A 16,237-nucleotide genomic window follows, 5' to 3' on the forward strand; every position below is an offset into this window, starting at 1 on the left:
TGCGTTACTGGACCATCTTGTCCTTCATCCTCACTCAAGATCCAATTTCCACTAACTAGCAGCAATAGATTTTTTCCTTTTCTGTGCCACCTGTGAGTTCTTTTGCAGACCACAACAGTGACAAGAGGGGTATAAGGAATGGATAAAAGTTACCATAGTCCCAAGGAAGTCAGAACTGAATACTAAGAATACAAATGCATGCTGTTTCTGCAGGTGTAGCCCTACCCAACAGCATCCAATTCACTCTGCAACAATCTAGCCCAAACCTCCCATGCAGCTAATGCATTAAGAGCAATATTTAATATCATCAGTGACTAGTATTACAGAAGCTTTACATTCTAGAATTACAAGTTATAAATGTTACTGTGGTATTCACAGCATTCCTGTTAGCTCATGTTGAGAATATCATGCGTATCACAGCAATGTTGATTATCCACAAATGGCAAAGGAAAGATTTTATAATCGCAGCACGAACAGAAAAATATCAGCAGGAGTGCCCTGGCTAATGCCGAAAGTACTTGGGTAAACAAGCTTTGATAAAATATAAACAAACTCTGAAAGGGTTAACATTTAAAAATGTATTAAGTATCTAACCTATGTGTTTTTAACAAATTCATATACTTCTGAGAGTTCATATACTTCCTGGGGCAAATCCTGCAGGCATTGGCACTCTCGAGTTGGAGATTTCAAACTCTATTTTGTAAGATTTCCATTCTGATAAATTCAACAGATAGAAAATATCAGTACTGCTGCAAACCTTCTGATGTGTGCCTACACCACTTATCTAGAGCCACAGCTGCACTCAGTAAGGTTATAGATCTTGTTTATAACCCATGATGTTGAAGAACCCTCATCTTTAATTTATCCTACTGTGTGTATTTCAGTATACATTGTCTGATATGTGTAATTATTCACTATTAGGATGAAAGTGTTTCAGTCCTGTTGCAATATGTAGTACTGAAATTCTTCAGCAGAAATGGAGGAGTCAGGTGATGTATTATTTACTTCATAGACCATCACAGTTCATCAAGTGAATATATATAAAGTCTGAGTCATTTTTAGATTTTAATAAACATGTATTATTCAGACTAAAATGAATGGGCCTATCTTACCTTCAATGCACTCTCAGAAAATAATGGGATCTTGTAACCTGTTGTAGCTGGCTAATGCATGTATTGGATTACATTGCATTAAAACTGATTATCAAATATTTTATTTGATTTCTTAATTAAAAATATCAACAAGAAAGTACTCATCAGATACTGGCAACTGTCAAGCTCATAATGATTTACAGTGATGTCAAATCAAAAGCAGCACAAAAACTTCTTGCTAAAAAAAAAAAAAAAAGGCCAGTGATTCAAAATGACCAGAGTTTTCTTCAGTTTCCTTTGGATCCAACTTACCTATGCTAAATTTCAGCTTAGAAAGTATGTACTTCAGCAACAGCTGTTGATGAAGACCATGACATACTGTTTATAGTGAGAACTTATCACTTCATTGATACTATTTTAATTGTAAAGAAAAAGAAACAAAGGCATGGATATGGTAGCCATATGGCCCCCTTTTTTCTCGTCTTACTAGTGGAGATGACAAGATTGATTTAAAGGGTGGATTACTTCATTAAAAAAAAAAATACAAGGGGGAATCACTGACATTTAGAATCCATGCAGCAAAAAGCAATATTTACATGTTGTGGCACTGTAATTAAAACATTGGAGAAATTTTTTGATCTCTTCTTTTTCACTTCAAAACTAAAACATAAATCCCTAAAGAGAAGTGTGTCAAAACCCACAGACACTGTTTCAATTTTATTATACTTCTGAATGTTTGGAGTTTTCATTTAGTTAACTAGATTGCTACCAGATTTGAAAAAAGATAATGATTAAATTTCCATAGACTCTGAGCTAAGTATCTGACATGTCGGGTAAGTGCCCGACATGTCAGGCATAAAAGCACTTCTTATCAATATTTACGATTGATATGAATACTACATCACTGAAGCGATCCAAGTTACATGTCCACAAGTCTAAGGGAGTAGTTTTTAAAGCCAAATAACTGAAATGTGGCATGTTAAAATTGAAATGGACTGACTCCAACCAGTTAAATTCTATCCGTAGCACTACAGAGATGAGTGGTATGTCAGACTACAAAGGCTGTGCATTATAACTTATTAAACAAACAGACTTTGTTGTTTCCAACCAAACAAAATGATAAAACAGGGAACTGATTACGTCTTATCTTCATTTTATCTTTTCTTGGTTTTGTTATGGCTATCTTTCTTGGATTGTAAATCTATAAAGTTTTGGTGAACTTCTTGAGTTCCAGTTCGTTGGCGGAAATTATAAAAACTCGTTTTCCTTTCTTTTTTTTTTTTAACTTTTTTACCTATGAACCATTCTTACAAGCATCATGGCCTGGATCTTTTTGCATCATAGCTTTAGTAGAGATGGCTGCCACTGCTTTTGATCTAGGGGTTTCCTCACAAGTGTTTTTCCCGAAGCTGCAGATGTGATAGACTTTTCAAATGTCATATTTATGAGCCTTTCTTTACATTACATTTAACACTATTCATACAAGCCATTACCTGAACGCTTCTTTCTGAGAAGGACTTCTCTAGGGACTAGGCTTATTAGTGAAGTTGGGAACAGCATTTCCATAACCCCTCCTTTCACTGACTGAAGCTAATTTATAGAGCTATTGGCTAAGATCACTTGACACACACACAAAAAAAAGTTCATTTGTTTTCAAGGGACACTAAATATCAGATTTACCAAGAAGAAGATGGAGAAGGCATTAGATTTGTTCTTCTCTTTCTATATTTGCAATTAAGTAAATTACAGATTTAATAAGTTATTTTAAGGACAAAAACAGAACAGATTTAAATGAAATACAGTTGTGAAATAATATACACATCCAATGGCATATGATGATTTTAAGTAGATAGTGTTTGATGTGGACAATTATTTTTTTGAAAGATGTGTCTTAGACAAGCAATCATAGTTTGTTGTTCTCTTCAAAATTACAGAGAACAATTAAAAGGCATCATCACCAAGACGTGTTTCTTTATTTCACCTGCCATAAAAGTGAGAGGATGAGGCAGAAGCAGGCCAACATACTAATAAATTACATATTTATTATTTGCACACAATAAAATCTTGTGTTTATACAGCAGAGCCATCCTAGAGAAGTTTTTGGAGATACTTTGCAAGTGTGACTGTTAAGGTCTGCATGGGATGAACATCCAACTGCTTAGCCTACTTCTTGTAGGTGGGCTTTGCACTTGAGCTGAGCTCTGCATTGCTCTGTGTAACTGGAAAGCAAGCAGTACCCAAGCTATACTGAACATCACTGCATGAGCTGCAGCAGTAGACACAGAAAATTACGTGTGCTCAATTGCAGGCATTGCAGATGTTACTATTTCTTTCTTATATGGAAACCAAGTACAGCCAGGAAATGCCCTTATCTTTACATCTCCCCCCCTTCATTTCCTTATTAAAGACAACTTCCAATTTAAATCATTTGATATCACAAGGTTAAAGCCCTTGTTTTCACAATGCTAGCCATCAAGAAGTACCTACAGATTTCCTTAATCAAGTAGGCAAGGGAGGGAAGGAGGTTGGATGGAGGCTTAGTGCACTTCTCACTGCCCTGTCACGCCTACATGACAGGCTGTCCTCCTGCCCAACCACCTTCAGACATGTCTGAATGGAAAGCAAATTATGAAATCTTACCACCAGGCCATAGCCATTTCATATGCAAATAAGACTATTAGGATGTGTTATATTTAATTCAGATATGGTTATATTAGAGCATAATAGTATATATTAATATAACATATAGTAATAATTCAGTAGGTAGCAGAGAGGAATATTTCATCAGTACTAGAGAAGAGTCAGAAGAACAAATACAAACTTTGTCTAACACTTCACTGAGCTGAAACAAGACCAGTGAACAATTTTAACAAGCGTACTGTACCTAGTGTGACTGGATCTGGATTCACTGGACTCTGCTGTCTGGAATGACTACTGCTGCTGTTACCGCCTTTTTTTAAATCTTCTGCATCACTGTACCGTCGTATCCAGTAATTAAGCTCCTCACGGTCTGCTTCTTGACATCGCCGTAGTACAGTGAGAGATCGCCTAGTTTTTTCCACCATGTCCATTATACAATTTAACAGCTAGTCACAGCGGTGGATGGAGCAGAGAAATGAAAAAGAACAGTTTATTCATAAACTGACATTAAAATAAAGAAAACATTCATGTCCTGAGTACATGGATTTTAAGAATGAAGGTGTCTCTCCCTGTTCTTTAAAATACAGCTGAAAAATTCTAGTCTTGAGTTAAGAATAATGATCCCTTCCTGTTTAACTGGTAATTTTAAAGATGTAGGTTTCCATATCTACACATATACATTTCTGGAAAAAAGGGAGAAGGAGTGGAGGAGAAGACTGAAAGGACTGTATCTTACCACCAGTATCGCATGGCACTAAAAAGGCCAGGAGATCTGGTCCAGAACTGATGTCTAGAAATGTTGTAGGAGCTAATAAAATCCAATTAACTAGTTCTAAGGCCAAGCAGTCATATATCCCAGATCCAGTGTTTATACAGCAGAGTCCATTCCCCATTTGGCAGTCTGTAATAATTAGGATACTGCAACATATGTTTGAACAGCAAGGCCTAATAATATGAGCTACCTAACAGGGAATATCAAGACCCCAGGTTTAATCAACAGTGTTTTCAAAACTTGTACTGGGATTCAGATTTTTTTTTAAAGAAAAAGTTTAAATCCCTATCTTATAGGACTCCTTTTAGACAATTATACATGAGTGCATTTAGCCCTTACATGGTCAAGGTGTTTCCACTCTTCTGCCCATTCTCTGTCTGTTAGCCTGTGATCAATCATTTCTTCTTGACGTGTGCCATGTAACCCTGCCAAAAAGGAGCAAATCATGTTTACAGTGTTGGGTTTCCTCTAGGGAAAAAAAAAAAGAGCCCATTGGACATGTGACTACATACATACCATACATTACCTGGTCCAGTATAAGAATGCCACCATAAAAATAAATGGTTACTTAAAAACTATGCTTTAAGTTCTCTTTAGCACTTTTCCCCACACCAGATGCTACTGTTTTGCTCAATGTACTGTCTTCAGTTCTGCAAGTTCTGTAGGTTGCAAGATGACCTCTCAAATATGAACATAACCCTTTTTTACATATACAATAATGTATGATTTTTAATTTGCGCTACCTGAAGTCAGCAAGACAAATTTTTGGTAACTCTCTCAAATACTAGCTGTACTTCAGAAAGTTGAAAAAATATTAGTATAAACTTAATGTTATTTCACTAAATGCAGTAATTACTACCATGTCAACAGAACATCATTAAGGGTTCATCCCTTCACAGATGTTTTAAACAACATGTGGTTAAAATGCAGCACATACATCACAGCAGCTGACAACATGATAGAACCAAGTCAGTATTTATTATCAACACTCAGAGGAACTGACACTTGCTTCTTGTTTAGCTTCCTCTATACAGATGCTAAGTATTTGTAAATGTTCTTCTTTTATTGAAGAATTGTTTAAAAGAAGCAAGAATAGTATGTGCAGATGTGAAGCAAGCCAGACAAATCCAAGAGCATCAGACATCCCCATAAAGCAACGTGTGCTGCCAGCACGGTCCTGCACAGGGTGTGGTGCTTCTGCTGTACGCATGCTCTGCAGACATCCCCACGACACAGTGCACACTTGAGGTGTCACATAGGAAACATTTCTCCAAAGGCTAATAACTTCCCTCTACTCTACAATGAAAGCAAGCTATACGAATTTTTTTACTGCCACAAATGTGGCATTAGAAGAAAAATAAGATGCTCTACCTATCCTTGCCTGCCAGACACCTGCATGTCCATGTCATCTATGAAGCAGGGGTTCCTTCTCCTTCTGACTCGTGCTTTAGAGTGTAGTAAAGGCACAGTTCAGTCCACTTTAACAAATGTAAATCTGCAATAAGATCATCAGGAGCAGCTGGACTGACAGCTATAAATGTTACATCTGAAGGGCCGGTATATTTTACCAGAAAACAAACAAACAAATAAACAAATAAAAACTGTACAAAACACATAATAATTAAAAGAGAAAAAGAAACCTCAAAAAACAATGCAGAAAATCAACATGCCTTACCCATAGGTCTGTTTCTGTCCCTGAGGTCCCTGTGGTTGGGGTGTCTGTATGAGTCCCTGTAGTGGTGGGCGATGGCCATATCATCCAAACGATAATGTTGAGGTGGAGGTGGGGTGGGATGAGGCAGACCATTGGGCTGATAAGATAAGCCATTATTTGGACTGTACCGCTGGCCTGGGCTAATAGTGCAGGGCCGCTTGCTTGGATGCTCTGAGTGCAAAGGCTCTCTGTCAAAGCCATTTTCTTTGGTTCTGAAAAATAAAGCAAAGGAACTTTAATTCACTTTGTGAGCAGAGCTGCTCAGGAACATGCATGCCCACCTACATGGGAAACTTTAGGATCTAGAGCTTGTTCTTTAGCTCTCCAAATGAGTGGTGCAGAACATATTGTAACACTGCTTACTCCAAATACGCAATGGACATAAACCTTGCCTAACTGTTCCTGTAACTTGAGAATAACTAGCAGAGTCACCATGCAGATGGAACAGCTTGAAGAGTTGGGCTGGAGAGAGAGAAGCATTCACTGAAATCACCTGGTGATCAGGTGGGTATACACGTAATCACAGAGCTGCAGCAATCCGCCAATACATAATGCTAGAGGCCAAGCAATTCCCACTTTTAATAGTGCTATAGGATATGGTGGTCAGGGGAATTTTTCAGTTAAATAAATGTGTGGTTTTTTTTTTATTATTTTTTATTATTTTTTAAAGAGAACAGCATCCAGTTTAAGGTAACATTTTCAGTGTGCTGAACCTCAGCTATTATCAATGCCAGGATGACTTGCCATCGAGAAGTGGAATACCATGTTAACAGCAGCTTCCTAGATCAGTGTTGCACAGAGACTTAGGGCTAGAATAACTTCAGATAACGCATAATTCTTTAGAGATTTTTTGCACCAACTTGGTTATTTCAGTCAGAGGTGCTGTGCCTGTCATTAATTTTGCAGAAAGATGTGGTTAGACTCAAGTCCACAATAACATTCAAGATTTCCCCACTCCATTACTCTCAGACAAGGTTTTTATGCTCGGGCAACTCTAGAGAGCTACCAGGGAGAATGGCAGTTTTTTGCTTTAGAGATTCGTGTTAATTCTAATCACAATCTGCTATTTCCAACATCTCTATCTCGCAACTCTGCCTATGAAAGTGACAACCTGGAACCTACGCTGAAACAATTTTCTATTAAAAGTATAAAAAAAGACTAGAGTTCGTTCAATGGGTTCACACCTCCCTTTAGAAAAGCTCGTTTCACCAAAGTATAGTTGTTTTTTATCACTGCAATAACCAAAACTTACAAAATCAGCTTTGAACTGAAAAGCTATGTCAAACTGTTGAGATCAAGTCCCTCCCTCCAAAAACCTTTATTAAATATCTGACATATTCTAGCCTTTCTTAAAGAGAACTTTCTGCTCCATTATTTATGGATGGCATAATATATCTTCCAAGTAATAAAAAGCCTAACTCAATTTTTTGTCATTTTGACAGGAATGTCAATTTGATCTAATTTTCTTGTTTGCCTGGTGTTAAGCAGGAAAAGAAACGCAAATGCCCTTCAGTGAACCCCTCCCCCAAACCAACCAACCTTGAGGGACTATCTCTGGAGAAACACTCGATGTATTAATTGTTGCCTCTCAGTAAGTTCTCCTTTAATCTCAATGAGAGGAAGGGAGAAACCAAATCTTTGCCAATATCCACTGGGAGAGAGGATCAAAGTAAGATCTAGCAATTACCAGCAGGAAATGAAAAGATGGGTTGCACTGTTTTCAGAAGGAGTAAGGAGATTTTCCAGGGCCCTCACCACAATCACTAATGCCAGAGAAGCTGCAGGTATACACATTATATTATACCTGAATTTGGCAAAGAGGGAAGAAGCTTTCACCAATACAGCGGGACAGCTGTTCTAATTTTGGGCAGAGATATAAAAGATATACTTTGTTAAAGCACAGTATATACCTTGTTCCAAAACAAATGCAGGATGGCTGTGAAAACTCCTAATCAGGAAAAGCTGAGGACCATGATATATTTTTAATGACTCTTGGCATGATGGAACTGCTTGCAATAACTCTCAATAGGTAGTGATATTTTTGACATCCCTCCAAGACAATTTTTCTATTTAGTTGCTGGTGTATGTTTTCTTTGCAGAAACTCAAGCTCAATATCCAGGTCTTTCAATTGTAAAAATATGGACTTTCCTGTATGCACAAGCCAAGCTATCCATTTGTCACAGTTCTGTTTGCTAGGTTTAGAATGGTCACTAATACAGATTGGGAAAAAAGCAGAAACTGTGAATTATTAATCGGCCTTTTTGGATAGCTCAGTGTAGAAAAAGCAAATTTAAAAGTGTAGCAAGAAGGAAAACAATCAAAGGAAAACTAATTTTTCTTTTCTGCACTATAGTTAGCTGGCAAAAACACATATTTTCATACAAATGTTCATATTTTCGCCTTACTGTACAGATACTTCTGTGTGTTTTCTAGGAATGTTCTGTACTTAACTAACTTAAATGAAATGCACAGCATTAGCTTGGACAATATGCCAGCATATTGATAACGTTTTTTTGGGAAAAATACTGTTTTTGTTTATAGTCCTGTGTTACAGAAGAGATAAATATTGTCTTGCTAACCATTCATATTAAGAAAAGTCTTTTAAAACTCCTCAATATGGCACATGGTTTACAAGGAGCATAGCTGTAAGTGCTGTGAGTATCCTTCACATTGTTGAGATGTGGAGGAGCTTCTTCAAACAAAATATTTACTTAACAGAGTTATCTTAGTTGGTCCATGTGCCAGGGTACCTTCTACATGAATTCACTGTCAGGGGTGCCAAGGGTACAGCTACAACAACATCACTTTCTAAAGGAACGAAACAATCATGACCACTTTCATTTTCTTCTCACTCAAAATTAGAGATATTTTTTTAGAGATTTTTTTTTTCTTAAAAATATCGTATACCTACTTTATAGGCAGCTGTCATAAATGTAGAACCATTTTATGACATGCTCCTGTGCCGTACAATCTTTTCTAGCAACCTCAAAAGATGACTACTCAGCAAAAACTCTTTTGTAGTTAATGTATTTAAAATGTTATTTATAACTAAGCATTCATTCACCAAAATAAAAACTCATATTGGTCCAAGTTCCTTTGCTTTACTAGCATAGAATGTAAACTCCAAAAGTTGTAAACAAAATATAGCGAACACTTTGTTCATGACATGTCATGAACAAATTACTAAAATGTGTTGTCTCCTCAGGTGTCAGTTTTTCTCTCTTGCAGTGACTGATGGTTCCCAGTGTTATTACAGAAACAGATTGATCTTTTTAATGAGCTAGTTTAATAGACTCCAAAATCTCACCGTGGCTGCTCATCCGTGTCAGACCATATGCACCAAGAAAACATTCAGTAAAACACGAAGCTCTGCTGTCAGATTGCTCTATAAAACCCCACATACAGTAGATTTGGATAGGCAGATAAATAACTAGAACTGGAAAATGTGTATGCAAAAAGGGTTCTGAAACCATAAGCAAAAAGAATTACTGCATGTAGACGCATTTTCTATAAGAAAAAAAAATCAAGAGGCGCATGTATTTATCTGCAACACACTCACTCCACTTCCTTCACCTAATCCCGTACTATATTTTACCTCTATTCGAGTCAACACTATGTAGTTATCTGTGCTTGAAAGAAAAATGTAAATATGGACGGATGTGTGTGTATATTTCTAATATACACATGCGTATATTTAATATATATATGCACACAAATCTATATATTATATACATATATTAAATACACTTTATATACAGCATATATACACACACATCCCATTTCCCATGGGAAGTGAAAAAGATACCACAATTTACTTTAGCGAGAAGCACATCTCCAAACAAAATTGTTCCAAATTCATTTAGCTCCCCTGGAAAGAACTTGCCTTTCAGACTTTTTGTTTTCCATATTTTAGCAACAGAGTCGTAGCAACCCCTCCTCTTAAAAGATGCCTAATATCTTCCACTGTATTTTTATTAGTGTATTTGAAATCTACTTAGATATCTAAACAAAAGGTATACATATTTCCAGATGTTTCCTCCTGCTTCTCTGTAAACAATTAAAATAATTAATAGCTTCATGAGTATAAAGCCAGACAAGTATTTGGTTTCCATACTCACTCAGTCTAGGCATGTTCTGACTCTGAGGACAGTTTTTCGTGGTTTGTTCACTTACATTACCCAAATTTAAAGGTATGCAAACTCCCATCAAGTAAATTTCAGAATCTTCCCAACAGGATCCTGTTCTTTTCATTAAATATGTAGTACAAATGTTCTTGAGTGCACAAAACATCTCCACTGAACTTGATTTCGCCAAAAGTACAGCATGATTTTCATATTTGTTTTGTGTAGCTTTAATCATGGACAACAGAGATCCAGGCACAATTAACCATTAATGGGGCTGTTTGATACAGTAAAAACAAAACAAAAAAACAAAACAAAAAACAAAAAACCTATTTTTAAGCTCAAGGCACCATTCCAATAGATGAACTGGACAGTCCTTCCAGCTCTTTTCAGATGATAATCAAAGAACGTGAGGGTCAAAAAAAGATAGGTGTGTCTCCCTGAAATGCCACTTCCTCAGAATTAAGGAGCCTAATTTCAAGTGAGCATCAACAGAAGCTACCAGCTAATGGCTTCAGCAGCTCACACCAAGTAGGTGGTGGACATCCAGCAGCACAGCGTGCAAGTCCCACCACCCAATGCACTCCCGTCCATGTGCAACTTCCCAGAGCTCACTCTCTGTATTTCTCCCACAGAGTGCCCTAAAAGCTGCACTACTACATGGAGAGGAACTGGCGACACCCTGAGCTGCAAGGAGTCTGAGAGAGACCTCAGCTGTAAAGGCAAAGGCATGTCCTCAAGAACAGAGTTTCAAAAGCACATTTTTAACATAGAGAACAAAATCCATAAAACAGACTTAAATACCCCTAGGTCTAGGACTCAGTTGTAATTAAAAGACTTTAAAAATCAATATTCTCCTGATCTGCTGATCACCTTGTGGGCTACTCCTCAAACCCCTTCTGCTCTAAGGCTAATATGGAGCCTTTTCACTGCAAACTTCCCTGACCGGTCTTCACCATCCATCTCTCCCAAACACAACATAGGCGAGACGGCACTACAAAACAACTGAAATTCAGCACTGTTAAACTGGGACTCAAAGGGGGTGAGTATTATTACTGAATGCTAATGAAGAAAAACAAAGGAAAGACTTTATTGCTCATTTTCACTTTATGGTCATATGGGAGAAGCAAGCAATACTGCTGTTAACAGCAAACAAGTAAGCTAAGGCTATCAGGAAGGCACATCCTTCCTCTCCTCAGTACTCTCTGCCAAGCCTCATGGGCTTAGGAGATAATTCAACGTGTCTATCTATTTGTAGGCAAAACACCATGTCTGCTACTGACACTGGACTACATCATGCTGATATTTAAGTTATTCGCAAGATTCACGAGATTTTAAGAGTCCTTTATTCCCTACAGTGCACAGATGTTTGGTACACTACTCTGCAAAGACTGAGGATATGCAGCAGAACTGCCCCAGGGAGCTAAATTTCAGCTTTGGAAATGTTATCTCTTTGCTTGGAGTAAGAAACTACATGGAAAATGTCTGAAAATTAATCCTCTTTTTTAGATTCAGCTAGCAAACTTGTGTAACACCAATGGCTGCTTCAGTTCAGCTTAGCCATCAGGAAAAAATGGTGAAAAAATAAAACGGCTTCTCTGCTGGTATCTTTATATTCTTGCTGGCTCACAGAGATTTCCCTGAAACGCCATCTAAAGCATATCAATTTCTAATACTTTGACATTTTCTTTTATTTAATGGCTAAGTTACTTTAAATCTTACTGTTCACGTCTGGCTATGAATTCCTTTGAGTTTTACTATGCAGACATTTTCAAGATCTAGCCTTGATATCATGACTATCTCCATTCATATATGTGCCAATACTTGGCATCAAATTTTTTCTCTATCAGTCTTATGAGCCTGCAGACTTTGTTTTATCTACATGCTTTGTGTTATGATGGCCTGTCCCCACCCAAAAACTTCACCTACATAAAATTGCAATCCTTCTCGACCTTGCAAACCTTCACCTTACTCATTTAAAGGATAACTGGGACCTCTGCAATGCCTTGTACATGCAGGTAGTGGTATTTGGCAGAACAGCATTATAAAAGTTTTTCACGCTGTAGAATCTGTGGCAAACAAAACTAAGAGTAAGTTCAATATTTGGGCCTCCCAAAGGTAAGATTTATATGCTAAATGACTTTCTAACACTATCACAGGAAGACAGTTGAAAATAAACAACCACAAGACTCATTTTCTTGTAATACTAAACAGAGAACTTCTATTTGAATAAGAAAAAAAAATAAAAATTGTTCCATATCCCTGAAGCTACTGTACACACAAGCACTCACTCACTGTTTCTGCACAGACTCTTTCTCAGCTCAACAATACAACAGATTTCAGTGAACATCTCTCCTGTTTGGAACAAATGTTAAACATATCCTTATGCTGCGCATAAAACATGGTATGGCAGAAGGAATCAAATCCCCAACTACACTATGGAACATGCCTTAGACTTCCTAATATGAGTGCCTAGCCACCTTCCCCATATTTACTATTTATCCAACAAAACCTTAAATACAAAGGAATTATGTATGGAATGATTTACTTTATGCTTCACAGATATATTATGAACCCAAATGGTTAGTGTGGCACTGTCTGGTCAATATTATTGCAATGCAAATATGGCGACGTTGTGTTCTCAAGTGATTTTGCTGCATGAGTCAGTGTGTGCATATAAATACATACATACAACAGTACATGAAGGTAGTTTGGCTGCTGCACAGCTGTCATGAAGGAAAGACCTGCACCGAGGACACAGACTCCCAGAGTGGCTGAGGCCAGCAGGGCCCTCTGGAGGCCACCTGGTGCCACCCGTGCCCAAGCAGGGACACCCAGAGCAGGGTGCCCAGCACCATGTCCAGGCGGCTTCTGAAGGGCTCCAAGGAGGAGACCCCACAGCCTCTGGGCAGCCTGTGCCAGGGCTCCGTCACCCGCACAGCACAGAAGTGCTCCTGGTGCTCAGGGGGAGCCTCCTGGGGGCCAGTTTGTGCCCAGGGCCTCCTGTCCTGTCACTGGGCACGCTAGCCCAACACTCCCCAGGTGCCCACCCCTTGCTGGCAAGGCTCAGCATGCTGGACCCACCAGACGCTTCTACCTGGGGTGCGAAAGGCGCAGCCATTCTCACCTGTCTGGAGTTCGCCTCTTCCCGTTTTCGTTCACATCGAGAAGCAGCTCTGAGGAGTCAACAGGTGAGGTGGTGCTGGCATCCAGAAGCAGCTGTTCGTGCTGGGCGAGGTACTGGGCTGGGTTCTGCTTGGCTAGCCTTGCACAGTGCAGCAGCTCCCGCTGCAACAGGGGCAGATTGGCCTGCAAGAGTGTTGCACACATTACAGGGGCGGCTGGGTGGCTCACATGCAGTTTCAACAAGGACAAAGCAGAAAAATTAGAAATCAGCGGGAAACACGCTGTGGGATGAACCTGTTGCATGAGTCCTGAATGAGGTTTGCTGTGGTTAGCTGCCTGAAAGCAGACAGCCACGCTACAGGGTCAGGTTGTGGCTGTGCCAAGTGTGCATGAAAGAATGGTAGCTTACTTACAAAAATGGAAAACAAAACTGCAAATGCATGAGAAAACCAGGTCTGAGTTCCACGTATTTGAAAGAGGAAAAAACACTGCTCTGGCTCATTTCATCTCCTTCCTTACTACCCAAAACCTGAGCTCCTATGGAGCAGCACTTTGTTTTTCCACTAGCAAAACTTCTTCACTATTAGTTCCCATTCAGACTCCAGTTAGTACTTAGAAATCTTTAGAAACCATAGGATCTGTGGCTCTGTAAGCTGTCTCTGTCATCATCCTTCAAGAGCCTAGGGGAGAATAGGATTGCTCTCAGCTTTCCCATCAGCTTGCAGTCACACGTTCAGATGAAGACTACAATACAATCTCATGTTCCAGAGCTCCTGGTAATCGCCTGGAGGGCCACATCCCTCCTCCTTGCCAGACAGCCTGAAGTATTTTTAGCTTTTCTCTCGGGACCCCAATGGGAGCTGGGTCACAGCCTGGAGAGTACCAATACCCAAGGAGTATTGAAAAAGCTTATTGATCCCTGCATGGCAGATTTTTCCATACGGGGGTCACACTTAGCTGTATTTCTCACCAAATTTGGGACTGATGTAGAACTGTACATCCTTCCCCTTGGAGAAGACAGTTACACATCCTGGGAAATTTCTTTCTCTCTTTGCAACACAAGCATACATTGATACTAAGACAACCCAGTCATTTCTTACCCACTTATGTGTGCCGCAAAGTGATGTGCCCTGACATCCCTTCTTCCTTGCCTAGTGCACAATGACCGCTGCCTAGGGAATTTCAGATATGAGATTACATTTCATGACCTTTAATAACTAGATGTAAGACAAAGAACTCTAATGATCCCCTTTGCTTTTAAAGAAACTCCTGCAAGGGAAAAAAAATCTTTTTTTTTTTTTAAACAGAAAAATAGTTCTTAATTAAGTCAAAAAGTTCTGAAACTAACACACAGGGAATCAAGCATAAAAAGGAGATGTTCTGTAAAGTTTTGAGCAAAGGGGCCTGGGAGATTACTATGCTAGTACTGTAACAAAGGCAAATGCTCCAGGTACCTGTTGCTGTACCATAAGAGAAGATCCCCTGTGCAACAAAAATACCAGAATAGGGTTAGTATGTATAAGGCTTTCAACAGAAAACAAACGAATAAACAAAAAAATCAGTTGTTCATGTTAGGATGGGAAGAAGGACCTCATGGGAACATGAGGTCTTGTCAGACCTCCATAGAACGCAAATATTTTGTAAAATTACCAAAGAAATATCTTCCTACTGTTATTATCATTCACTTGGTTTTGTCCAGGGCTGCCACATAATGGGGAAAGATACTGAACGCTTTGGTGACCATGGCTTTTCACATATTTTTATTTGCTTATTTGTTTGTTTTTCCTTAAAAGCTCACAGAGAATCAAAGTCACAACACCTAACTACACTGCCTCATGTGGCAGAAAATGTTTGCAGAATTTTACATAGATTTACAAAAAAATAATAATAATAAATAAAATAAAAATCTGGAGAAAATAATAGGATCAAACCCAGGATTTCCACAGCGGTACATTCTTGGAAAATGAGAACACTTCATCATCACAGGATTTCTGTGAGGTAGAAATGCTTTGAAGTTTCCACTTGAAAGATGAAAAATCAAGGAAAACAACACATTTGCATTCCTTATCTACTACCGCAAACCAAAGACACATACTTCATGCATGGATACTCCTGGCTTCTGGAGTCAACCAAATTTTGAACTGGCTAGCAAAAACCTTGATCTATGTTAATTCATTTCCTCATCCTAATGCAATGTTCATTCTTACTCTTTGACCATAAACATGCAGATTTGTAATTAAACTTATCCTTTATTCTAAGTGCACTGAACATGTTTTATGTGCCCAGAATACATACTTCTGAGAAGTCATTATAAAAAAAATTATGAATTATGTGCCTCATAATCTAGAAGAGGACTTCTGGGTTTACAATGGCATCAAGCAGCTTTTGGATGAAGATTTAAACTCAAATTAAACAGAAGAAAAGCAGTATATGAAAACATTTAGCTCAACACAAGTATTTTCAGTCTTCTAAAGACATAAATACAAAAAAAAGTTTGTCAAGTCATACAGTAAAACTAATTAGTTTATCAGAAAACAAAATACATAAATAATAATTTTAATGTTTATTTAAAAAAAAAAAAAAAAAAAGAATTCTCTATGGCTAGGTAAAGTGTATGGACTGCTTCTGGTCACCACGGCCCAGATACACAAGAACTAGTTTTTAGGGGGCTGGAAGCACTAACATTGTCCATACTGTGACCAAGAAGAGATCAAGCTCCAAAGGAAACTCAAGCATACTTATATACAGACTCTTAAACCCAAATGGCCTTGG

At 38.4% G+C, this 16,237-nt stretch overlaps 1 protein-coding gene across 3 annotated transcripts in view; it reads right to left on the reverse strand.

Moving 5' to 3' along the window:
- Positions 1 to 16,237, reverse strand: part of RUNX1T1 (RUNX1 partner transcriptional co-repressor 1) — a 113,386-nt gene that overhangs the window by 23,177 nt on the left and 73,972 nt on the right. For all 3 annotated transcript variants that reach the window (XM_035546328.2, XM_035546327.2, XM_035546329.2), the window contains 4 exons: positions 13,467 to 13,648; positions 6,179 to 6,429; positions 4,843 to 4,928; positions 3,976 to 4,177 (listed from right to left, as the gene is read on the reverse strand). In XM_035546328.2, coding sequence (XP_035402221.1) covers positions 3,976 to 4,177; positions 4,843 to 4,928; positions 6,179 to 6,429; positions 13,467 to 13,648 — 721 coding nt within the window. The remainder of the gene's footprint in view (positions 1 to 3,975; positions 4,178 to 4,842; positions 4,929 to 6,178; positions 6,430 to 13,466; positions 13,649 to 16,237) is intronic.

Source organism: Cygnus atratus, chromosome 2 (genome assembly GCF_013377495.2).
Source record: "Cygnus atratus isolate AKBS03 ecotype Queensland, Australia chromosome 2, CAtr_DNAZoo_HiC_assembly, whole genome shotgun sequence".
Classification (NCBI taxonomy): Eukaryota; Metazoa; Chordata; class Aves; order Anseriformes; family Anatidae; genus Cygnus; species Cygnus atratus.